Raw genomic sequence first — 23,030 nt, forward strand, 5'->3', positions numbered from 1 at the left:
TCAGAAAGGCTGCTTGGTGAAAGTGGGGGAGAATGGGCCCTTTTGCAGCAAGGATCTCATTCAACTCATGGGCAATCTTTTGGGCTCAAGGTTACATTTATATTTCTCTCTGTACACACACACACACCCCTCTTTCACATCAGGATTATGCTCCACTGTGTAATGAGCTGCCACCTGCTGATCCCAAATCCAGTAACTTTCCTTGCAACCAATATTGATTCAAAAGAAAGTTCATTTATTGAGAATAAGTGTACAGTTCCAAAGCATTGCTAAGACTGAGCCTAAGTGCGCCAAAAGTTGTTTTTCTTACCTTACCCCCCCTGTACCCCCCTTAGTTCCTGGTCTTCTGATTCCCTTGCTGGTACGACCTTGAGCATGCCAGCGCCTGTGATAAGGAGCCATCTGCTTTTAACGGTTTCTCATTCCTTCTCCCCCCCCCACTTTACAATGGCAGAACCGCAGCATGTAAAAAGCAATTTCTAAACTAGCCATCATAACAATCTACTATTAAATCTTGCGAGGATTCTGACACACTGCTTGTACTGACAGAGCAGCTGTGACAAGCCCCTAATCTTTGTATGACCCAAGAGCGCCCCCTAAAACATCTGATAAAATTACATCAAGGAATTCGGGGGGGGGTTCCCCAGAAAGCTGCTCTCATGTAATCCCATTTATATAGTGGCACAATAGTGAAAATTAGACATCATCTTTATCATCCACTAAAGGCTATTGGGAATGTAGATTGAGCCACTAGGTCATTCCTTCTTTGCGGGCTGGATCCAGGATATCAGAGACAAGAGCATTTCCCTGGGTTCAGTCAAGCAACAATCAAGTCTTCCCAAATGCTGGCTATCACTTACCCTCTGTGGTCTATAAAACTGAGTAGTGCATACAAAAACAAAAACAAAGAAGGTGCAATGTGGACTTACCTAACAACATCCAAGCAGAAGTCTGAGATAACTCTTTCCAACCATTATCCCTGCAGTGAATTCTGAACTGTGCTAAAACCAAGATCTTATCTGAGCAGATAATATATAACTGGTTTGGTTAGGCTGGCTGTACTTGGAATTCTGTGTATGATTGTTGCCTTCTCCATTTTTCTGTGTTTGTCTTTTCACAATATTTATGTTTAGAGATCTGGCTCTGGTAGTTTGATTAAGGGAACTTATGTGCATGACTGTGTGGTTGCAGAGCTAACCCTTGAGTTTCAGATTTATTGAGTTCTGCATTTCTGGACTTTGAGCAGGAAAGTCCAAAGCACTTTCTGTTTTCCTTAGAGCTTGGAGGGAGGGAGAATTTCTTGGTGGAAGGGTTATGAACTCCCCAGACAGGCAGGGAGGGGATATCTGGAGGTTCAGCCTGGCTGGGGGCAGCCTATCACACGTCTCTCATACAGAAGAACCCTTGCAAAAAGAGGTCTCCCCCCCCCCCAACCATGTAGCTGAAACTTTTCTCAGCACAGAACACGTGATCCATGAAGGAGGCGGCTGAGCATTTCCCACAGCCGCACTCCCACCTCCTGTTTGATTTCACTGAAACTCAAGTGGAGTAGCTAGGGGAGACCCCTCCCATAACAAGAAGTCACAAGGACCTTGTGACTTCCCCAACCTTGGTCTCTGTCTTGTTACTTAACATGTTTGTTGTGGTTTCTTCCACAAGGCCGCGTGTTTGCAGGGCATGCAAAATAGCTCCTGCCCTGTTTAAAGTTTGTTGCCCCTGTTTCACCCTTACGAAAGTGTGTATTTGCTTTAAGTTAGAGAAAAACATCAGGATAAAGCCAGCAGGTCTCCTCGCGTATTTTCAGACCACACCTGGCTCAGCAGCGTATTGTGCCCTGCGGCCCTGTGGGCCTCCTGTGAGCAAGGCTGAAGAATTCATCTGGCAAGCCAAGCGGCTGAGCCACCCTGAAATGTTTTCTGGCGAGCAAGCAACACGGTTACATGGGACGTTGCTCTGTGGGGCCCGGGCCCTCTTTCCTGGGGAGGGAGAGCAGTGTTGCCCCTCACTGCGTTGGTGCCCCAGTTATGGAACAATCCTGGGAAAGCTCCCTTGGTGCCAAGGCTGTTGCCTTTCTGCTGCGCAAGGATTCTTTGCCCGTACTTTGCTAGACTTGGTATCTACATGGCAGGAGTTGTTCTGAAGGTTTTGTACTGAAGGAGTGAGTTGTCTCGGCATGCAGGGCTTGGATTAAGCTCTCGGGGGTTCTGCCCAACAACTGCAACATGACTTTTCATTTCCCAGCAGCAGAGCACCATCATCTGTGGTGCCCAGGGACTGGTGCTTGGAACCCTGCTGCTGGGAGATAAAGGTAAGGTCCCAGCTTCCCCTTCCCTGGCCTTAGGAAGAACCTCTTCTGTTCCATCCGTTCCCCCAGATAGCAAAGTGGGGAAGGTTGGGGATCTGCCCTGCAGTAGAAGGGGCCACGTTCCCGCTGAACAAGTGCTGCGGGTGGGTCGGTCTTCTCATTTTGCAGCCAGAGCTGGCAGGCTTCTGCATCCGGGCTCCATTGTTGGCGTGGGGCGGGGCAGGGTGGACAGAAGAACCGCCAACTGACTGTCCCCCGTTCCAGCCCCGGCTCCTCCGCTTAGTGGGGCTAGTCTGGGAGTTCCAAAGACGGCTTCTGGTTCCGGCTCCAACGCTTTCCTATGCTGGCCACGCTGATAAGGGCTGATGGGAATCGAGGTCCAAGATCTCCAGAGGACTAGTCAGCCCAAGAGGAGGATCCCCTTCCTGCATCCCCACCTTCCCCGGCACCTGCGCTCCCCCCTCCCTGCTGGGATCCCACCCAGGATGGCAAGCCTACCTGGAGGAGGAAGGAGAGGCAGAGCAGCAGCAGGATCCCCAGGCAGCCCATTGTCCTCTTCCCCTGCTCTCAGTTGCGCACAAGTGGCTAGCAGGTGGGTGAATCACAGGGCAAAATCTCCGCCTGGGTGGCAGTTTAGCAAGAGGAAGGTTAACCAGGGCCATATCCGGGCTCTCACTCTTCAAATCAGAGGGACGCGGAGGACAGAGCGCTGCTCTTGCGCAATGCCGCGACCTACTTGGGGGCAGAGGTTCTTGAGGACCCCGAGCTGGGAAACTGCTTTCCCGTGCCAGGCATTGGCTCTCGGATTTTAATCCAAAGCAGGTTTCCTCACTGTCAGCTTTAAAAACAAGATTTCTAAAAATAAGCCACTACGTAATTCTGTGAAGTCACATTGTCTTTTTCTGATTCCTTCTTTTGCTGCTCCAGAGATGGAGGGGCCTCCCCACTCCCCCCCCACCTCACCGGTGCTGGAAAGGGGGTGTATCTCTTTGGGGCCAAGGCCGTGGCCACCAGGGCCCCTGGGGCACTTCATTCAGGGAGCCTGTGCACGCAGATGGTTTCTACCCACTCTCAGGTGCAGCCCAGTGCTGAGGGAAGGAACCCGCAGCACGAGCCCGCTTCCCTCCTGGCTCTTGCGTCCTGGTCCAAGCCAGGAGCCTGGCTGGTGCCACATCGGAGTCCTCGGCCGCTGTGGGTGCATGGCATCGCCCCCTGACCAAGTGTGGAAGGTCCCCATGGAGTCAAGAAATGCTACAGATGGGAAAGGAAGGAGGTAACCAGACAGGAGGGAAAAGTGTTCCCTTCTTTGGAATCAAAAAACCTAACCAGGTTTGGGATATGCTCCATAAGTTTGTCTGAGTTTGTCCAAGATCCTGGAGGAGGTTTCAGACAAGGCTGGGCAGTTTGTGGTTCAGCAGGTGGTAGAAACCCAACCCTGGTCTTAGCACACTGCGAGAGCCGGACCTTCACATTCACACGGGGTAGGGTTATTTCTTTGGGCACAGGATGTCGTGTGAACTGAGCCCTCTGTGTCCTGTTAACCTGGGTTTAAGGTTAAGTGTGCTGTGTAAACATGTTGTGTGGCATGCTGGTTATGGTGTTGGAGTAGGAGCGGGGAGAGTTGGTTCCAGTCCACCCTCCTGTGACCTTAGGACAGCCACTCAGTCCCAGGGCCTCCTACCTCACAGGGTGGTGGTTGTGGGAGAATAGGGGGACTGCTGTGAAAAGCAGGATATAATACTAACAAAGAAAGAAAGAAAACTTCGCCACTGACTTTCTTCACATTCCCTGTAAGTGCCGAGGAGAGAATAATTCTTTAGGAAGTTATTTAGCGGGGTTCCGCCTAGTGCCGAGGTGGAGGTCATTCCCGGCCAGCCTCGGCCCCCAACAGAAGCGCCGCTACCGCCTGCGCGGTGCAGGAAGGCCTGCTAATGCTCCTTCCTGGCCGCCTCATCGGCTGGGGGACAGAACAGCAATCTGGATTGGCAGATCACCGGATGACTTCCAGAGATCCACGAGGCTTCCGACCGCAAGGAACAGCGGCCACAAGGGAGGCGGATGAAGAGACGCGCCGCAGGCAGATGCCACCAGAGGGCGCCCCGAGCGCGTTGCAACGCATCCTCCCTCTCGCCCTCTCACGAGCACAGACTGGAGGTTTTAACTGAAGCAAAACCCCAAACGAGTGGTTTTCATTCCCACCAGTGGGAGAGCAGCCAAAGAGAGGGGGAACGGTTCACCTGCTGACTTGTGGGGCTGAAACTCACAGGACTTAGGGTCAAGAACTTGCAAATGGGGCCTACTCGCCAGGGGGTGGGGGCATGCAGGATAATTTTCTCTTATTTGATTGCCTTTTAAAAGTACCTTAATTCAGATCAATACATGGAGTAGGGTGATCGTCAAGGTCATGATAGCTGTTTCTGGTCCCTGAGTGCTGATGGGTGGGGATCCTGTGTGAGGGAGGGCTGTCCTGCTCTGGGTCTGCTGGTGGGTGCCCCGTGGCGTCTGCTGGCCACCCTGGGAACAGCCCTGCGCCCCCTGGGCCTTTGACCTGATCCACGTCCGTCTTGCTAAGGCAGCAAGTGAGAGGGCCGTGCAGCCTCAGTTGTGACAAAGGAGAAAGGCAGTGCAGCAGAATATAAAAGTATGTCTGTGCGTGTGTGTGTGTGTACACACTGAGTGCATCATCAAAGGAGGCTGGAGAAGTCTGGATCTGCTCACCTCCTTTGGGAAAGTGGAATTGCTGCACCTCAGCGCCCCAGTGACTGCTTTTCCTCTCCCCTTGCCCTCCTTGTCTGGGCAAGAGATGGCTCAGGGGACGCCCCGCAAGATCCCGCCAAAAATCAACTCTGCTCTGGACTAGAATTTGCCCAGTCCAAGAAGAGCCGGCAACCCTTTGTCCATGGAAGCACTGGTGCTCTCGTTGCGCTCAGAAGACGCCTTCAGCAACTCACTCAGCTTTTCCTCTGCTTCGGGGACCCTGCCCTGCCCTGCCCCCCAGCGGGGGGTGATCCCACCCAATTGGCATTTGCGAACATAACCCTAATCCTCTTTTGCTGCCAGCCCACAAGACGCCTGATCCTTTCATTCATCTGAGTGTGTCTCCTTGGATAAAGGCAGCAGCTTTGCATGCCGGAGGCCCTCATGCAATATCCGGGGAGCTTCGTGAAAGCCTTTCCCTTTCCCACGTTAGCTTGGAGGAGCTTCAGTCGGGTGCCAGGATCCCAGAGCTCCCTACGTTCCACCCCACCTTGAGGGGTATTTCAAGCTGCACCTGAAAAGGCTTCCAGCATCAGAGTCACAACCCTGGGAAGACCTGGAGCTGAGAAGCCTTGCAGCACATGCCCAGGAACATGGGCTCAGTGGTCACCAAGGAAGCTGGAGTGCCGGACTGATGGAGCAGCAGGGGCCCAGGGACGCGAGGGAAGGACACACAGACCCTTTTGTCCAGACTCTGAGACCTTTTGTGTCAGAGGCCCAAGCACTGTATCAATCTGCTTGTATCCATACATACCTGCAGATAGTATATAACAATGCTTTGCATTCTCCAAGCCTCTGTTTTAGCTCACTGACTGAAAACTGAATAAGCATTCATAATTTAAAATATAAAAATGGCATTTAAAATATCTTTGACCTTCCAATTTTTAAAAAGTCAATTGTATTTTTTTAGTTGATTAAGACCTGCCTCCTGCCCGTCATCCAGAGGCACGCAAAGGGCACCGATCTGCCTGGCTCCCTGGAAGAACCCTCCTCATCAAACCCCCCCCCCCCCCGCCTTGGTTGATGGCGGGGGAGGGAACCGGCTCCGCCAGGAAAGCTGCATCGGAGTGAACCCGGCCCGATGGTGCCTCCCCTCCTGGGGCTGCGCTGGAGCCCGCTGGCGCTCCACCAGGCAGCCAGCTTGGCACCACAGGCACCAAGCGAACACCCGCCCGGTCGGTTCGTGGCCGAAGTGAGTCTAGTCGTTGTGGGAACCGGGCAGAGTTAAACCAGGAACCAGGCAGCTGGGGGAAAAACGTGGAAGGCCTTCGGCAAGGCGGGCGGGGGGTTGCCCGGCGGCTGCAGGCTCCGCCGGGCCTCCGGAGCAGCGGCCCTCCTCGGCTCCCCCGTGGCTGGGCGCGACGGCCCGCCTCTCGCAGGTCTCGCCGTTGCCCAGGGCTGCCCGCTCCCCCCGCGCCGCGGAGGCGGCGAGAAGAGCTCGGTTGGACGGCCCGGCGCGGCCCCCGGAAGACTCAGCCGGGGGGGCGTCGTGGGTGCACGGCCAGAGCTGCGGGGGGCGGGCTGGGCAAGTTTTGCCTCTTTCGGGCCGGGGACCGGCTTTGCCGGGAGCGGACGATCGGCCCTCGGGCCGCGGAAATCGCCGCCGTCAGGCTCGGTCAAAGGCGGGGAGAGGCTCTCGGGAACGCGCCCTCCAGCGGGAAGATCCCCCGGGCAGCGCTTCAAGACGGCTCCCGCTCTCTCGCACGCCGGGCGGGCCGGGGCGAGCACGGCACCCTCCAAGGGCTCCCCGCCTCGTGCAACCGCCCCTGGCGGGAGGGGCGGGGCCGGCGGGGCGCGGCCAGCGGGAGCCCCGCCCGCGGTGCCTCACCTGGCGCGGCGCCTTAAAGGGCTCGCGGGGCAGGCGGAGCCGCAAAGGAGGAGGGCGCGCGAGTGCGGGGCTGCCGCCGCCCGGGCTCCGGCTCCCTTCCGACGGCCGCGATGTGCCGCCGGTGGGCCGCGCGCCTCCTCCCCTTGGGGTGCCTCGTCCTCCTCCAGGTGAGCGTCCCCGGACCCTCCTCCCAGCCGCCGCCGCCCCGCCGGCCCTCGTGGGGCTTCGTCGCGCCCGGGGAGGGAGCTGCAGGCCTGAGCCCCGCCGTTTCTCCCCCCCCGCAGGTGGACCTTCTCCTGGCCGCCTCGCCGCCCCCGTGCCGCTCCGGCTTCGTCTCGCAGCGCTTCGTCTTCGCGGTGCCCGACGGGCAGCTGGCTCCAGGCCACGTTTTGGGCGAAGGTAAGCGCGGGGAGGGCGACTACCGAGGCCGTCGGAAGCGCGGCCGAGCCGTTCCCGCTTCGTCCTGGCTCCCCCTCCCCGCATCCCCGAGTCGAGCCACGGCCGGAGGGCCCCCTTCGTGCCGCCCCGCAGGGCTCGGCTGGCGTTCCGGCGGGGGCGGGGGCGGGGGCGGCCGCTGCCGCGTGCCTGGGCCGGGTACGTGCCCCCGGGCGGGGTTGTGGGCGGAGCTGCCTGCCCCCTTCCCGACGGGGCCGCGGTTGCGGGCGGGTAGCGGCGGACCGGCAGTTCCGGGGGGCTCAGAGGGCCGCAGGGGGTCCCGAGCCAGCGCTTTCGAGCCCTCCGGGAGTCAGCGGCCGATAAACGTGGGGTGCTTCCGACATTGAAGGACTCCTTTCGGCTGCCACGCGCCGTGAGCTCGATCTCGATTTGTTCCGTGGAAGGTCTCCCTAGATCTAACACGGGGGATGGGCCGCTTCTCGGGGGATGGGGGAGGGGTAGTGGCTGTTCCCGCTTTGATTTTTTGCTGGTCATGTTGTTTAAGCCACCCCCCCGCCCGCCTTTGAAGGAGGCACAATTAAAAGCAAGAAAGATAATTCCTCCCTGCAATTGTAAGGGGGACTGTAGAGCATGAAGTGCAGCTTCCAGCCCCCCCCCCCCCCGGCCAATCTTTGAAGCAGCCTGAGATCAGGGCTAGGCTGAACAAGCACAAACAAGCCAGAGTGGCTGGGGGGTTGCGGAGCGGAGGCCTTCGCTCCAGCGCACGGGCAGAGCGCTCTGTGGGGCTCCGAAGCTGACCTCCCAGCCCCCTCCCGTAGTGGGCGTTGCCTCGCCCGCTGTGTGAGAGCCCCTGGCCCTTGAGGCTGCTGCCCGTCCAAGATCCAGGAAGGGACTGTTGTTCTGGAAAACAGGCACATTGTGCCCCAAACAGAGGCTGGTCTGTCTCTGCTTCGGCCCTGGACCCTGCCAGGAATCCTTTAACTCCCGCTGCCCCGGCCCTTCCGCTCCTGCAGACCAGAACTACCCTGGTCTCTCCGGGCCTGGGAGGGCGAGCGGGGCTGGGCCTGGGGCTTCTGCCTCCCCCAGCGTTGGGAAGCAGTCCGTGCACCCGGCCAGACTCGAGCCCAGGCCGAGCCCAGGAGTTGCTGCCTTGCCTCTGGAGCCCAGGGAGCTCCCCAAAAGGCGAATGGCTCTTTGTGGTCAGAACCTGGACTTTTTAGAGGGGAGGGAGAGTCCTCCCCCCCCCCCCGTGGCTTCTTCTCACCTCTTCAGTGTAATTCCACTCAGTGCTGTCCTCCAGAGTTCAGGACTTCTGATGTCGCTGCTGCTCTTCTGTTTCTTGCTGTGGCGCTTTGACAAGGAGACAGTTGCAGTCCCTGCGAACATCAGTCAGCCCCCCGCCCAAGGCACCAGTCCTGATCTCCAGGCAGTCCAAGCGGCTGCTTAAAGCCTGAGCCCTGACAGAAAGGCCGAGGGGGTTGAAGCCGTCATGGGGCAAATCCCGGGGATGAGGAAGTGTGGCTCCTTGGCCAGTCAAGGCAGCTGCGGTGCTACTGAGCCCCTGCCTTTTTCTTCTCAAGAATAAAGCCTCGTGCTGGGGGAGCCCTTCCGGAGGAGCCGGGGTGCTTTTCCAGAGAGCTTCAAGAATGGACGCTCCTTCCCAGCAGTTGCCCTCAAGTTGTTGCTGACCATTAGCGACCACAGCCCCCAAACGGAGCAAAAGCTGCAGTGAAAAATGCACCACCACCCACAACTCACCGGCTAGTTTAGGGACAGATTTTCTCCCTGACAATGTGTTCCTAACCTAGTCGGTGAGTTGTGGGGGGTGTGTGCATTTTTTACTGCAGCTTTTGCCCCATTTGGGGGCTGATCTGGCCGAACGTCCTTGCAAATAAGTGTGGCAAGGTGTTTGTACTCTCTGTTGGACCAGATGTCAGTGGGTCATTCCTGCATCCCACCTCTACGTGAACCTAGTGTTTACTGAGCCATTTAGAGTCAGACTGTTTAATCTGCTTTCCTCTTCCTCCCTCCCCCCCCCCCCCGCAGCCGGGTGTGTTTTCCTCACCTTTTGGGCAGCTTGACCCTGTAATGGAGGGCCTTGAGATAAGAGCTGCTGCCCCTGGAGGCAGCAGCCTTAAGATTCCTGGGATGCTGGAGACGGGGAGGGAGGGCTGAGTCAGACCCCCCTCCCCCTCCCCCTCCTGACCACACTTAGGGAGGCAGGGAGCAGGGAAGGATCCTGCGCTATGTTTCCTCCTCGAATGGAAGGTGTCCTTGGCCATCTTCTCCTAGCGCTTTGATGGGGGGCAGCGCTGGTGGGCAACCTGGACAGGGAAAGGGTCCCAGGGCGAATGGCCATGGCTGGCTTGCTCCTTGGGCTGGGACGCGTGGCAATTAACCGCTGCAGGGGCTGTTCGTTCACACTCCCAGAGGCTAAACGGTGGTTCAGGGCCGAGTGGCAAAGCTGCTGGGCCTTTCCGCTCCTTCTGGCTGTAGCCGGTTTGCTGGGCGGGCTCCTGCTCTTGGCCGGCCTCCTGGGGAGAGGCTTCCAGTAATGGCCCACAGAGGGTTCTGGGATGCTGCTAATGGCTGTCAGACGGGTCCAATTCCACTAAGTGATGAGAGTGCCGGGGTGGGCCGGGAGACGGCTCCGACCTCCAAACCTTTTCGTGCTTGATGGGCAGGAAATCAGCAGAGCCTCTTCCTTCCAGCTCAGCTGCTGCCCTTCTTCGAAAATGCTGAGCGGAGTGGCATTCCGGGCAGCTGGAAAGAGGAGCAGGAGGGTGAGATCCCGTGGGGGGGAAGGGGCTTCTGCTGTGCCCAGGGGCATTGCCTGCAGCGGCCTTGGTGGATGGGCACTTGGGGGTAGCCTTGTACCACCCCAGGACAGGCAGATGGCGTGCTGCCGCATCGCAGGGCCAGGCCCGAGTCACGCTCATTCCCCGGGTGGTTGGAAGGCAGGCGCTCTGGCCCTGAAAGACACTGGCGTCGTTCACGGGGGTCTCCTTTCAGCGGCTTTGTGGGATCGATGGCTGTTGGCTCTCACCGTTGCTTTAGCAGCTGGTGGAATAAGCGCGGCTCACCAAAACCAGCTGGGCTCCCCAAACCTGGAGTTGGAAGGATCCCTTTAGATCTTGACCATGCTCTGGGGAGGAATCTAGAGAAATCTAGAAGACGGTTGAGCCTCTGCTGGAAGGCCTCTGTTGCGGGGAGACCCAGCTGCCGTTAGGGGCAATCCAGTGACTGCTGAGCATCTTCACAGCCCCTTGTGGTAGACCTACATGTCTGGCGATCTGGGAACCCCTTCATGGCTGGGAGCAGAACTCAGCAGGAAAGGGTGCCCAGAATTTCTGGGAAGCCCCGGGAGAGGGCTGGCTTTCTGAGTATTCCATGTACAGCAGCTGGTGGGCAGATCCTCCTGTCCACCGGAGCCCCACACGGAGGCCCCACTGCCACTGCCGTCAGCCCGCAGAGCCTGATCTGCGTCCTCGGGGTTCTGGGGGCCGTTGCTGGTCTGAGTGAGCTGCTTAAGGGTGAGCTGATCTGGACGGCTTTGGGGACAAGGGCTTGAGCCGGCCGCTCTGTCCCGAGTGCTGAACCAAGAGGCCTGGGCTGTTTCTGCTGAGGGGGCTGCCACATTTCTTCTTTGAGCCTGGGAAGTCTTTGGAAGGGACGGGTCAAGATGGAAGCGCCTTCCTGTCCTGTTGCCAGCTAAGGGAGGGACGCAGCCAGCCTTCCCCTTGTGAGACGAGGGGAGGAAGGTGAGGCCGGGCTAGAGCCAGGGGCTTGCGGGTGTGGGGGGGCTAACCCAGGCCACGGGGCGCCCCTCTGGGACCGTGTGGCCTCTGCCTCTGCAGAGGGCTCACCCTGATGGTGAGGCCCGGCTTGAGCTGAGCCCGGGCCGTGGCTGTGGAGGACGGAGGGGCTGCTTCTCTCAAGGCCAGACTGCGGGTCTTATCTGGCACGTGGGGCACTTGGGCTGGATCCCCCCGCCCTTGTCTCTCTGCGTGAGCAATCCAAGGACTTGAAGTGCCAATCCATTAAAGTGCAAACAAGAGCCTCCCTTCCCTGGCGACGCTATCTCGGCTCCAGCTGAGATGGGGGGCTGCTTGCCGGAAGGCTCATCCGGCTTATCAGGCGCATTCCAGCCCCTCCCCTCTAGCTCTTGCCCCTCAGCTGGGAAAGCGTGTGCGGCTACACAGAAGGGGAAGATGCTCGGGAGCCTCCGTCTGCCCGCGGTTAACGCCAAGGGGTCAAGGGTCGTTGCCTGGGTCCTTTTCTTGCACGTTTCAGGCCAAGGTTCTCCTAACGCCGCTGCTTTCCTCCCCTCCTCTCTCCCCTCCAGTCAAGTTTGCAGATTGCCAGGGAGGGGGGCTGGTTTCGTACAGCACCAACGCCACCGACTTCCGAGTGCTGGCAGACGGAAAGGTGGCGGCGCGTCGGCGCTACAGGCAGGAGCGGGAGAGGACTTTCGCAGTGGATGCCAGAGATTCCAGGGGCGTCCAGTCATCCGCCTTGGTTGTCCTGCAGAACAAAGGCCCCCCTTCTTCCCAGGTAGCGTGCTTCTGCCAGCGGGTGGCCTCAGGAGAGCGCAGGTGGCAGGTGCCATGGCAACCTTTGTGCCTCCACAGGCGGCTGTGGTGGAAACTGTGCTAATAGAGCACTGGGGCTCCACGGGCAGGTGGAATGTGCTGGGGGGAGGGCTCCCTCCCTGTGCGCGGGGAGGCGCTTCCCCGGGCCTGCTGGACGGGGCTTGAACTGAAGCGGCGGCGAGCAGCCACGATCCCAAAGATCGCCGCGTCTTGAATCCGAGCCGTAGATCAGCACTGAAGTTCCCGGTATTGTCTTATCCTTCAGCTGCTGTTGGACTACGACTCTCAGCCTCCCCAGCCAGCGCAGCTAATTACAAGGCGTGATGGTGGGGGTCCTTCAGCAACATCTAGAGGGCGACCACTACAGCAGAATTATACCGTGCTGACTGTGAGCACAGTCACATTAAAGAAAAATTCTCAAATTTCCCTGGGTTTTATGGAGGGCTTCGTTTCTTGAACTTCTCACAATCACGGATTACTAAATAAATGTTCAGAAAATGCAGGGATTGCTCAATGAAACAAACCTGCCTTCTCTACGTTTCCATCTGTAAGAGCAAGGAAATTCATTTTTCATCAAATAACTTAATAATCATAGTTTTATTCATCTCTGCTTCCTGTCCCCTTGAATGGTTATGCATACCTCACACCATATAACAAGATGAGCTCTTAGCTTTGCGTCATCGTAACCGAAAGTGCACAGAGGGCGGGAACTCTCCTGCTCAAGGAAATTGCATGTTTATGTTTTCATCTTTGGATTTGCTGTTCGTGATTTTCCTTTGCGGCCCAGTGCCTTGGGTCTGTCGCTCAAGGCAGGGGCTGAGGCGGCCAGGGGGTACCTGGCCAGCTGAGCTCAGAAGCGCCACAGACCACCTGCTGGACTTCTGCAGGAGAATGACCATTCTGGAGCAATGGAGGCTGATGCTGACCTTCTGGTCTGCAAGGCTACTGCCTGGGTGCCTGTTTGCTGAGCCCTCAGAATGACCACCAGTTCTCCGTGTGATGAATCCCTAACCCATTGCAGCTGTTCTTGCAGGAGGAACCTTCTCCTGCCAAGTTCCCGTCAGCCCGGCTTGGCCTGAAGCGGCAGAAGAGAGACTGGGTTATCCCTCCCATAAGAATACCTGAAAATGAGAGAGGTCCCTTCCCCAAGAAGCTTGTTCAGGTGGGTGGAATCCTGGAAGGAAAATTCGGCCTTGCCTCAGGTGTCTGGAGCTGGCTTTTCTGGATCATGATCCCATCAGCCCAGACATCACGAATCGCCGGGCAAGGCCATTCTCTTGGGTGGGTGACTGTCCTGGTGGACCGAGCTCCCTGGCATTCCCAGGCATCTCCTTTTGGCGGGGCGGGGGGAGAGAAACCCTACCAAGTCTACTCTTTCTTTTCCCGCCTCAGATCAAATCAAACCGGGATAAGGAAACAAAGGTCTTCTACAGCATCACTGGGCAGGGGGCAGACACCCCTCCAGAAGGAGTCTTCATCATTGAGAAGGAGACGGGCTGGATGAAGGTGACGCGGCCTCTGGACAGAGAGGGCATTGACAAATACCATGTACGTGGTCCCTCTTTCCACGGGCGATCATCGCTGCAGCTGTGATGGAAGGCTTTGGGAACCTGCAGGCACCTCAGATTTGGATTTTTCTCTTTCTGCAGCTTCTATCACATGCTGTTTCTGAAAATGGCAAGCCCGTAGAGGAACCGATGGAAATCATTGTCACCGTCACAGATCAGAACGACAACAAGCCCCAGTTCACCCAGGAGGTTTTCAGGGGGTCTGTTTTGGAAGGAGCAACACCTGGTAAAGAGGGGAGAATTGGGGCGGGGATGGGGAGAAACTCAGCCCCAGCAGCAGGGAGGCGGCAAGACTGGGCCACACAGGCTGATGCCGGCTAGCTTCATAGGGGCCCCTGCTCAACTTCCTCCCTTCCCAGGCACGTCTGTGATGCAGGTCACTGCTACCGATGCGGACGATGCCGCAGAAACCTACAATGGGGTTGTGGCGTACTCCATCCTGAGCCAAGCGCCACAGGTGCCCCACCCCCAGATGTTTGCCATCAACAGAGCCACAGGGACCATCAGCGTCATCGCCAGCGGCCTGGACCGAGAGGTAAAGGCAGGGCTGGGGAGGAGAAACCAGCCCCCCGCAGAGGCCAGCTGGCGTCTTTCTAAGGGCCCAGCTGCACCCTGAGCTTGGCCGGGTTACTCCTCAGTTAGAACCAGACTGGGAATGGGCAGTGCCCTTCCTCTGAGGATGCTGGTCAGTTCAGGCGCTAACCAGAACACTTTCTCTTCCAGCGAGTGAGAGAATACACCTTGACCCTGCAGGCAGCAGACCTGGATGGGTTGGGCTTGACCAGCACAGCGTCGGCAGTGATAGAAATTATGGACGCCAATGACAACGTGCCCGAGTTCAGGGAGCAACTGGTACCCATTCTGCAAGGGCTAGGAGTGGGGGCGCCTTCCTGGGAAAGGGCACGGGGTCCACCAGCACAGGCGCTGAGCTCCCAGACCGTACTGCACGAGCTACAATTGGCTGGGTTCACACAAGGGTGTTAAACCACAACCATGGTTTATAAACTGGGTGTTGCTAAGTGAAAACCAAGCAAACCAAGTTATAGCTTAGTGTGAGGTCTGAACCTAGCTTATGGTTTGCTGTAATAGGTGTGCAGACTTCCTAGGATCCGTGCATAGCTAAGGTGTCTCCTCGCACATCGCTCCCCCAGGCTTGGCAGAATTGATGCTCTCCCTCTGAGGCAACCTGGATGGCTGAAGGCTCCCACAGAGGCGGGGGGGGGGGGGTTGCAGTGCATCTCCTCAAGCACCCTGCCCTGCAAAAGGGGTGGAGGGCTCCTTCTCCTCCAGGTTCTTAGTCGGCTGCTTGCACCCCCCTCAGTATTCAGCAGAGGTGGCCGAGAACACGGAAGACGCAGAGGTGGCGAGGCTGGCTGTGACCGACAAGGATGAGCACCACTCTCCTGCCTGGCACGCTGTGTACAGCATCGTTCAGGGCAACGGCGGAGGGTTCTTCTCCATCTCGACGGATCCAGAGACCAACGAAGGAATCTTGACAACGGCAAAAGTAGGCACGAACACCAGCTACTTCCGTGCACAAGCTCCTGTGTGCACGCGAGGGGCCGGAGGGAAAGCAGGGGATGCACCAGCATTGACACCAACAGGAAGCCCCACCTTTCCAGGGGAGGGGAAGGGCAACTCTGTGCCATATAGGGAGGAAAGACTAATATAGATCAGGGGCTGCTGTTGTTGTTATCGTCCTCCTCCTCATCTATGAATGGACATAGAGGACCAGACTCCTGGTCCAGTTGGTTAACCAGACAACTCCCTTCATGCAGGCCTCGGCAGTGCAGTTGCATCACCTGATGAGGCTTTTCCTCCACCTTGCTTAGGGGTTGGACTTCGAGACGAGAAAGCAGTTCGTGCTGGAGGTTGGAGTGGCCAACGAAGCGCCCTTTGCGGTGAAGCTGTCCACCTCAACAGCCACTGTGACCGTCAATGTGAAGGATGTGAACGAGGCCCCTGTCTTTGCACCGACGGTCCTGAAGGTGAAAGTCTCAGAGGACAGCCCAGTAGGGCAGAAAATTGCTGCCTACATGGCACAAGACCCAGACATGATGCAGCCCCAGAAAATCAGGTGAGCTGCTTCGCTGAAGAGCCAAAGGTGGGCCCACCCATCGGCCTCACGAGGTGGGGAGGGGTAGAGGGGGCAGGTACCTGGCAAGACAGCGCAGCGAAGAGGGGCCCAAACATCTTCAGCTGGTGGGAAGAGGCTGCCCGAGCACGCTGTGGTCCCGTCACTCAGCAGCGCTTCTTAGGGCATCCAGGTTTCTGTTCACGAAAAGGAGACTCAAAGCAGGGAAAAGGAAAGGGTGGCTGGACTGGCAGAGGGTGACAAAATTTGCCACAGAATCTAAATGGGAGAGCTAAAGGAGGCGACAGTCTCAATACCCCATAGCAAGCAAGCAAGCAGATTCCTGAACCACCAGACGTTGGTCAAGAGGTGTATTTATTTCACTTTGGGAGCAGCTTCCCAAATAAGGGCTCCTCCAGCTGCTTCTTCGCCTTCTCCAGCTCTGCTTTTCTCTCCTTGCACTTTCCTTTCTTTCCCCCCCACCGCCTTGCAGCTAAGTTCCTTTTCCTCTCCAACTGCCAGCTCAGCCCTAATTAGGGTTCAGGCTGCTCTGGGGGCATTAGGAGCTCAGCTGGATTGCGGCGAAGCCTTTCCTTCTGGGCCAAGCGTGTCCTGAAAGTCACCCGTCTGGGCAGCCTCCGACCTGGCACCGCCACCCCCCTCCCTCTCTCCCTCTTGGGATTCGGTCAGGATCTCCTTTCCCTGCAGGTACTTGCTGGGGAGTGACCCGGCCGACTGGCTGGCTGTCCACCCGGAGAGTGGCATCGTCACTACCAAGGCCCCCTTGGACCGGGAGTCCTCCTTCATCCAGAACAACACCTATGTGGCTATTGTGCTGGCGGTGGATGATGGTAACTGCTGCGGGGCTGGCGAGGGAGGGGCCCTCCCCATCCCTGTGGCTGGGGGAATCAAGAGCGCCTTTGTTGAGCGGAGTGGCTCTGCTGCTCGAGAGCTGCCCATGTGAGGGGCGCATGGTGGCAGGGCTGGGAGGCTCCCCGTCACGAGAACAGCGGCCCAGAGGGGGATCTGGTCCGGAAGCAGGGAGGGCAGGTTCGTGGTCCTCAGAAGTGAACAAGTGGAAGGCCAGGCCGGGGGGTGGGAACATCGCTCCTGTTTTGGCTTCCTGAAGGACGCCTTACTCCCCAAATCCCACAGAGCACTGATTCCCAGACTAAGGTGGTACGGTCCAGCTGGGCCCTGTTCTGAGTTCATTCTGTTATTAGCCACGTACAAGGTCGGGGGCCTTGCGGGGGGCAGATAGCAGCCTCTGGAGCAAAAGCAGACTGGGTGCTTGCAGAAGCCTGGGGGACAAATGGGGCAAGCCGTGGCAGAAGAATTGGGGGCTGTGGGAGTGCAGCACCGGGCCTTTGTTCCCTCTCCCTTTGCAGGAGAAACAGCCTAAGGCTTTTTGGATCAACAGCAGCGCATCTTCATAATCTGGCCTTCGGACACTGTTATTTTTTAAAGATGTCTCCCCCTCCCCCTCTGCCAACAGGGAGCCCCGCAGCGACCGGGACAGGAACGTTGCTGCTGACCCTCCTGGATGTGAATGACCACGGCCCTGAGCCCGACCGGCGGAAGTTCACCGTGTGCAACCGCGAGCCGGCACCGCAGCTGCTGCGCATCTTGGACAAGGACCTCCCCCCCAACACCTCCCCTTTCCGTGCGGAGCTCAGCCACAACTCGGAGGAGAACTGGGCCGTCGAGATGGACAGCACAGGTGGGCTGGCACGTGCACGGGGGCGTTCTGCTCTGGAGCAGCCCGCCAGCCCTTGGGGGCTTGGGAAATGGGCACTAACCTGACTTCCGGAAAGCACCTCCTCAGTGCCAGGGCAGGGGCTCCACGTCAGGCACGAGCCTTTGTGCCCCTCTGCCCTCTTGCTCCCCAAGGGTGATACCCAACGCGTTCCCGGGCCCTCTCTCGCAGGCCGCCCAGGCGGGGAGGTTCCTGCTGGGAGGGGAGAGAAGCAGCACAGCCCTTCCTCTGAGAGCAAGGACTGGAACTGGCCTCTGACCCGTGGTTTTTCTCTCCGTTGCCCAGGGGAGACGGCCACGCTGAAGCTGCTGAAGCCCTTGAAGCGAGAGACGTATGACGTCTACCTCCGGCTCCTGGACCAGCAGGGCAAATCGCATCTCACCGTCCTCAGGGCCACTGTCTGCGAGTGTGAAGGAGAGGTGGACGAGTGTCCAGAGGGGCAGCTGGCTATCATTGGGGCGCCTGTCATTCTGGCCATCTTGGGGGCCGTTTTGGCCCTACTGAGTGAGTGTGCAAAGCGCTGTCCTGCCCTGGGGGGAGGGGAGCTGGGAGCTGACATCGGGGTGCAAGGGGCCAGGTTTCCTCTCCTTGATGCGGCCTGCGTCGACACAGGATGCTGGGCTTGTGGGAATGACTGCAGCTGGGTGGCAACTCTGGTGAGGCTGACAGATGGAGAGCCACGGCCTTCCCTGGCCTTGTGAAGAAGTCTTTGGTTTGCGTTACCCCTGTAATACTGAGGACTAGAACCGTGAGATTTTCAGGGGAATGGTGGTTTTGGCCCCTGGGACTGTGGCAACGCTGGACCTGCCTGAGCTCCGCTGCCTCGGTTGCAACTGCCGCAGACGCGCCCTCTGAGCCCGGCCGTCTGTGTCTTCCAGTTCTGCTGCTGCTGCTGCTGCTCTTCGCGAGGAGGAGGAAGGTGGTGAAGGAGCCGCTGCTCCTGCCAGAAGACGACACGCGGGACAACATTTTCTACTACGGTGAAGAGGGAGGGGGCGAGGAAGACCAGGTGGGTCCCGCAGGGGAAGGACTGAGCTCTGGCTTTCTGTCGGTGCCCGAACGCGGGCAGGCCCAGGGCAGGTGCGAGCTTTGCGGAGGCTCGGCCCCCTTCGGGGAAGGTCTGGGGGTGCTTCTCACCGGGCCCCCTCCCTTGCCCTGCCCCTCAGCCCCAGCCAACCAGCCCTTCCTTCCTTTCTTCCTTCCTTCCTTCCTTCCTTCCTTCCTTCCCTGTCCCGAAAGGACTATGACCTCAGCCAGCTGCACAGGGGGTTGGACACGCGTCCAGAAGTTGTCCACCGGAATGATGTCGTGCCAACCGTTTTGCCAACCCCGCAGTATCGCCCCCGCCCTGCAAATCCTGATGAGATTGGCAACTTCATCTGCGAGGTAAGGCAGGGGTTGGCAGGCCAGGCAGCAGCACCTCGTTCTGTGCTGCACTGGCTGTTCCTGGTCTTCGCCCCCACGGGGGTTGCCAAGCTGGGTCTGCTACCTGCTGTCTGCAGCCGCCTTCCTGCTCGTGGGGCCCTTGTGCAGCTCTTGGGGTTGAAGTGTGCATCTTCCTCAGCCACATTCAAACGTAATGCCCTCGGGTTCTCACGTTGCCACCAGCGTCTGCCCAGGCTTTCCTTGCAGCCCCAAGACTGCCCTGCCCTGCTGTAAGTCAGCAGTGGGCAAGAACGGAATGAGGCCCCCTTGAGATTTGAATGGCTGGAAGCCCCGGCTCTCCCCTCAGGCCTTTGGAGAGGGTGCCCGATGCCCCTCCTTGCTTTCCATTCCTTTGGCTTTATTTCCTTTGCCATCGTTTTTCTTTTGTCTTGCGCCGTTTTTGAGAGTTTTTTTCCTATTCTTTGTTTTTAAGTGTTTTAACAATTGTAAACTGCCCAGGGTCTCTGAGAGTTGGGCAGCATGTAAATTTAATAAATTATGGTTGGTCGCACAGCCAGCCACGTGTTGAGGCTGGATTTGGCATTTTTATCCACCGATCGAGTCCTTCCCTGGAATAGGCAGATGTTGTGATTTGATGGTGTGAAATGTACCGTCGCAGGATGGAAGCGGTTCCAGGTAAAGCTGCCTTTTGCAATGGACGGATGGCGATTTTGTCCATGCCGATGGTCTTCCAGGGTGCTCCAGGTGTTTGGGGATAGCACCCAAGGCGCCCATAACTATTGGTACTATCTTTGTTTTTTTTACCACAGTCGTTCTACTTCTGTTTGCAGGTCTTTGTATTTTGTGATTTTCTCCAGTTCTTTCTCTTCTCTTCTGCTGTCTCCAGGTATTGCAACGTCCACTGTCCAGACGTTTTTGTCTTTCTTATCAACAGTTGTTAAGTCTGGGGTGTTGTTTTTTAGTTTTAGCTTTTCTTTTTTTTAAGCTTCTTCATTTTCTACCACTTTGTCTGTTTTGTGGTCCCACCAGTTCTGGCTTGCAGGCAAGTGGCATTTCTTGCAGATATCCCGAGGCACCATTGTTGCTCCTCTGTCATGCCGTGGTTGCAGTCAGTCTGTGTGATCTTCTTGCAGCAGCTGACTAGGTGGTCCACTGTTTCGTCAGCTTCTTTGCAGAGGCGGCATTTGCTGCCTGTTGCTGCCTTCTCGATTCTGGCTTCGTATGTGTTTGTTCTTGAGGGCTGGTCTTGTGCAGCCAGAATTAGCCCCCGTCTCTTTCTTCAGCTTTCCTGCTCTTAGCCATTGCCAAGTCTTGTTGTTATCTGCTTTGCCTGCTAGTTTATTTGTGTTCTGGCCATGTAATACTTTGCCTTGCCACGACTCTTGTCTATTCTTCATTTGGTCTTTCTTGTCGGCCAGTTTGGTCACTTCAGTAAGCCTTCATGATATACTAGCTTCAGTGCATCTTCTTCACCGTCCTTCAATTACTCTTCCAATGCCTTATTATTATTATGACAAGGACTCTTAAATCAGCTGATCCCTATTTTAAGGCTGATATTGTAGTTTCCGGGTTTCCCATCTCAGCACTGTCCAACCTATGGCACCAATTTTGGAACAGGCCTCAGGGCCGCCTTCACCTCTGGGGCCACATGCTGCCAGCCAGCCCTGACTCAGACTAGATGGGTGACAAAGCCCAGGAGCAGATGAACTTTTGGGTGGCGCTGCTGCCCCACGCACAAGGCCGACCCCTTCCTCCTTTCCTACGCAGAACCTGAAGGCTGCTGACCTGGACCCGACGGCCCCTCCCTATGACTCCCTGCTGGTCTTCGATTACGAGGGTGGCGGCTCCGAGGCCGGCTCTCTCAGCTCCCTCAATTCCTCGGCCCCTGACCAGGACCAAGACTACGATTACCTGAAGGACTGGGGCAGCCGCTTCCAGAAGCTGGCAGACCTGTACGGGGGAGGCGTGGCTGACTAGGGAGCCCCGCCCTGCAGCTGGACTACTACCCGAAGGGCGCCCGCTCCCGCTTTGCGCTGACTGTTGCTTGGCCACACTGACCACCGCTCCATGTTGGGAGCCAAAGGGGCTGCTGGGGACCTTTTGGGCCCCCCCGAAGAAGATCCTTTAAATGCCTTCCCAAAGGGGCAGCTCCGAATGGGCTTCCCGGGGAGTTTTTGGGGCGGAGGCGTCTCTGGATGGGGATCTGTCCTGGCTGAGGGGCCTGGGTGCAGCCTGGGGAGTCTCCGCACTGCGCCTTGAGAGCCCGGGGCCCCCTGACTGCCAGGGGCTGGAGAGGCTGCACCAAATGGGCCTGCGAGGGGATTTGGAGGCTGCAGGCGTGATGGACTCCTCTGCCCCCCATGTGGCAGCCTTCCTGAACCTTCTTTGCTGCCTTTTTATTATCATGTATTGTAGCTCAGTTAGGGACTTGAGTTTTCTTTTCCTTTCTTGTAGTATGTATGAAATAGACTTGACAATCACTAAAGAACTGGACAATCAGGATGTAAAGTTTAATAAACGTTTTTAAAAAAAAAATTCAGAAACCCGTGTTGTTTTCTGAGGGAATCGAGCTTGTCCTGTGCCCAAACAGCAGTGAGTTTTAGTCTTCACAAGACAAGGGGACAGCCTGGGTGAGGGGCCCTGGCAGAGCGCCTGTTAGCGCTGGCCCTCCCCAAACACTGCAGGGTTTGCCCTGTGCCTGACTTCTCCAATTCCCTGCAAACATTCTTGCTTGTCATTCCTACGCCGCCCAGCCCAGGAGTGACAACGAGGGAAGGAGAGGGTCCCGAGGGAAGGAGAGGGTCCCGTTCGGGGGTTGCCCCAGCTGAGGAGCAGAAGCCTCCGGTCCTCCAGGAAAGCCAGTGCAGCGAAGGGGAGGAAGAGGCTGCTGGCTTCAAGGCTGAAGCAGGGGCTGTGCTTGACTTCTGCTTGGGGGCAGGCCCCACAGACCAATGGGAACCTGCCCGCCACGCAGCAGGACGTGAATGGCTCGGCCAAAAGCATTAGCTCCGTGGCTGCCTTCCCTGCCCCCAGACAGCTGTGCCTGCTGCTTTGCGGGGGTGGGAGTTGCAGTCCGCTTTACTGAAGGGGGCTAGGCTGCAGATGAGATGCCCCTGAGCTTTGCAGAGGGAGCGGGGGGGGCGACCCCAGGAAGGTGTTCCTGCGCTTTGGAGGCTGAGTCATCCCCAGACAGACAGCCCAAAGCTCAGCCTGTCCTCCCATCACAGGATGTGACACACACACACACACAGGCAGGGGTGACCTACAAGGCCCTGCGCCCACATCTCTGCCTGCAGCCCCCCAGCGGCTCTCAGCGTTTCCCCAGCTCAGATGTGAGGAAGCCGTCGAATCGAACGGATCAAGCAGGGCAGGTGGGCGCGGCGTCCCGCACGCTCAGTCCTGTTCTGGAAGCGAAAGGAGGAGCCGGGAGTTGCACCCGTTGCCTTCCAACAGCGCCTGCACGAAGCGAACGTTTCTACGAGGGAGGCCCGGCTGCAGCCCTGCCACGGCCTGGAGGGGGCAGTCCTGCCTTGGCCCTCCGGAGACGGGCAGCAGCTCTGAGGGCGCCTTAGCACAGCGGCTCCTTTCCGCGCCGCCCCACCGGAGGCAGGCGGAGAACGGGCTGGGCGCGGCGCCCGCGTTCGGGGCCGGGCTGCGCCGAGGCGGAGCAAGCAACCCCGAAGGCCTGCCCCCCCCGCCCCGCCCCGCCCCGCCCCGCCGCCTGCCCGCTCCTGGCCCCTTGGCTGGCCGCCAGCCGCGGCGCTCGCCCGACCGGTTTTCCTGCCGCTGCAAGCGGCGTGCCTGATCCCTCAGCCGCGGATGGGGCTGCCAGCCCGAGGCGCGAGGGGGCTGGGGAGAAGAGCCCACGGCCTCAGGGCGACTCAGACGTGCGGGCGGGACCCCGCCGGCCTGCCCGGGAAGGGGGCGCCCGATGCAGCCCCGCTCCGCTCGGGCCGCAGGAGAGCCGGGCTGCCGGGGGCGAGCGCCGCCTGCCGGAGGAGAAGCGCCCGCATTGCCCGGGCAGCGCGACCAGCCGGAGCCGCCGCGCCCCTCGTAACTCGCGGCACGAGGGGCCGGTGTCACCTGCCGGCTGTGATTTAGCAGCAAAGCGGCCGAGCGCGGGGCGCAGACCCAGCGGCGACCACGGTCGGGAACTGCCCCCAGCCCGGCCGAAGGCTCCGGGGCCGCCGCCCTCCTGCCCTCCCTTCCTGCCCCGGGGGACGCGGGCGCAACCTGCGCGCCGCTTTTCCCAGGCAGCCCTTGCCGGGGAGCTCGGCGCTGCTTGCGGCCCCCGGCGAAAGCCGCCCTCGGGCCAACCGAGCGTCCGGTCTTGGCCAGCCGCCTTTGCCCCAGCCTCCCGGCTCCGCT

The 23,030-nt window shown here is 58.5% G+C and overlaps 2 protein-coding genes across 4 annotated transcripts in view; one reads left to right on the plus strand and one right to left on the minus strand.

Moving 5' to 3' along the window:
* Nucleotides 1-2,913, minus strand: part of LOC103060195 (cadherin-1-like) — an 8,999-nt gene extending 6,086 nt beyond the window's left edge. Inside the window, exon 1 of the mRNA XM_088136287.1 lies at nucleotides 2,804-2,913. Within this exon, the coding sequence (XP_087992413.1) occupies nucleotides 2,804-2,854 (51 nt within the window). The 5' untranslated portion in view covers nucleotides 2,855-2,913. The remainder of the gene's footprint in view (nucleotides 1-2,803) is intronic.
* LOC103048280 (B-cadherin-like) overlaps nucleotides 1-21,191 on the plus strand; it is a 25,890-nt gene extending 4,699 nt beyond the window's left edge. For 2 of the 3 annotated variants that reach the window (XM_088136257.1, XM_088136256.1), the window contains exons 2-17: nucleotides 5,973-6,254; nucleotides 7,175-7,289; nucleotides 11,632-11,840; nucleotides 12,912-13,040; nucleotides 13,271-13,426; nucleotides 13,528-13,672; nucleotides 13,806-13,981; nucleotides 14,170-14,298; nucleotides 14,768-14,953; nucleotides 15,279-15,523; nucleotides 16,229-16,371; nucleotides 17,016-17,240; nucleotides 17,562-17,780; nucleotides 18,155-18,285; nucleotides 18,516-18,662; nucleotides 20,430-21,191. In XM_088136257.1, the coding sequence (XP_087992383.1) occupies nucleotides 6,144-6,254; nucleotides 7,175-7,289; nucleotides 11,632-11,840; nucleotides 12,912-13,040; nucleotides 13,271-13,426; nucleotides 13,528-13,672; nucleotides 13,806-13,981; nucleotides 14,170-14,298; nucleotides 14,768-14,953; nucleotides 15,279-15,523; nucleotides 16,229-16,371; nucleotides 17,016-17,240; nucleotides 17,562-17,780; nucleotides 18,155-18,285; nucleotides 18,516-18,662; nucleotides 20,430-20,639 (2,676 nt within the window). In that variant the 5' untranslated portion in view covers nucleotides 5,973-6,143 and the 3' untranslated portion in view covers nucleotides 20,640-21,191. Of the gene's footprint in view, nucleotides 1-5,972; nucleotides 6,255-6,703; nucleotides 7,058-7,174; nucleotides 7,290-11,631; nucleotides 11,841-12,911; nucleotides 13,041-13,270; nucleotides 13,427-13,527; nucleotides 13,673-13,805; nucleotides 13,982-14,169; nucleotides 14,299-14,767; nucleotides 14,954-15,278; nucleotides 15,524-16,228; nucleotides 16,372-17,015; nucleotides 17,241-17,561; nucleotides 17,781-18,154; nucleotides 18,286-18,515; nucleotides 18,663-20,429 lie in introns of those variants that run through there. The other variant, XM_088136258.1, reaches the window with a different exon arrangement.
* The last annotated feature ends 1,839 nt before the right edge of the window (nucleotides 21,192-23,030 follow it).

Source organism: Python bivittatus, unplaced genomic scaffold (assembly GCF_059951505.1).
Source record: "Python bivittatus isolate LINGU-HERP-01145 unplaced genomic scaffold, Pbiv_v1 ctg000190_np1212, whole genome shotgun sequence".
NCBI classification, from domain to species: Eukaryota; Metazoa; Chordata; class Lepidosauria; order Squamata; family Pythonidae; genus Python; species Python bivittatus.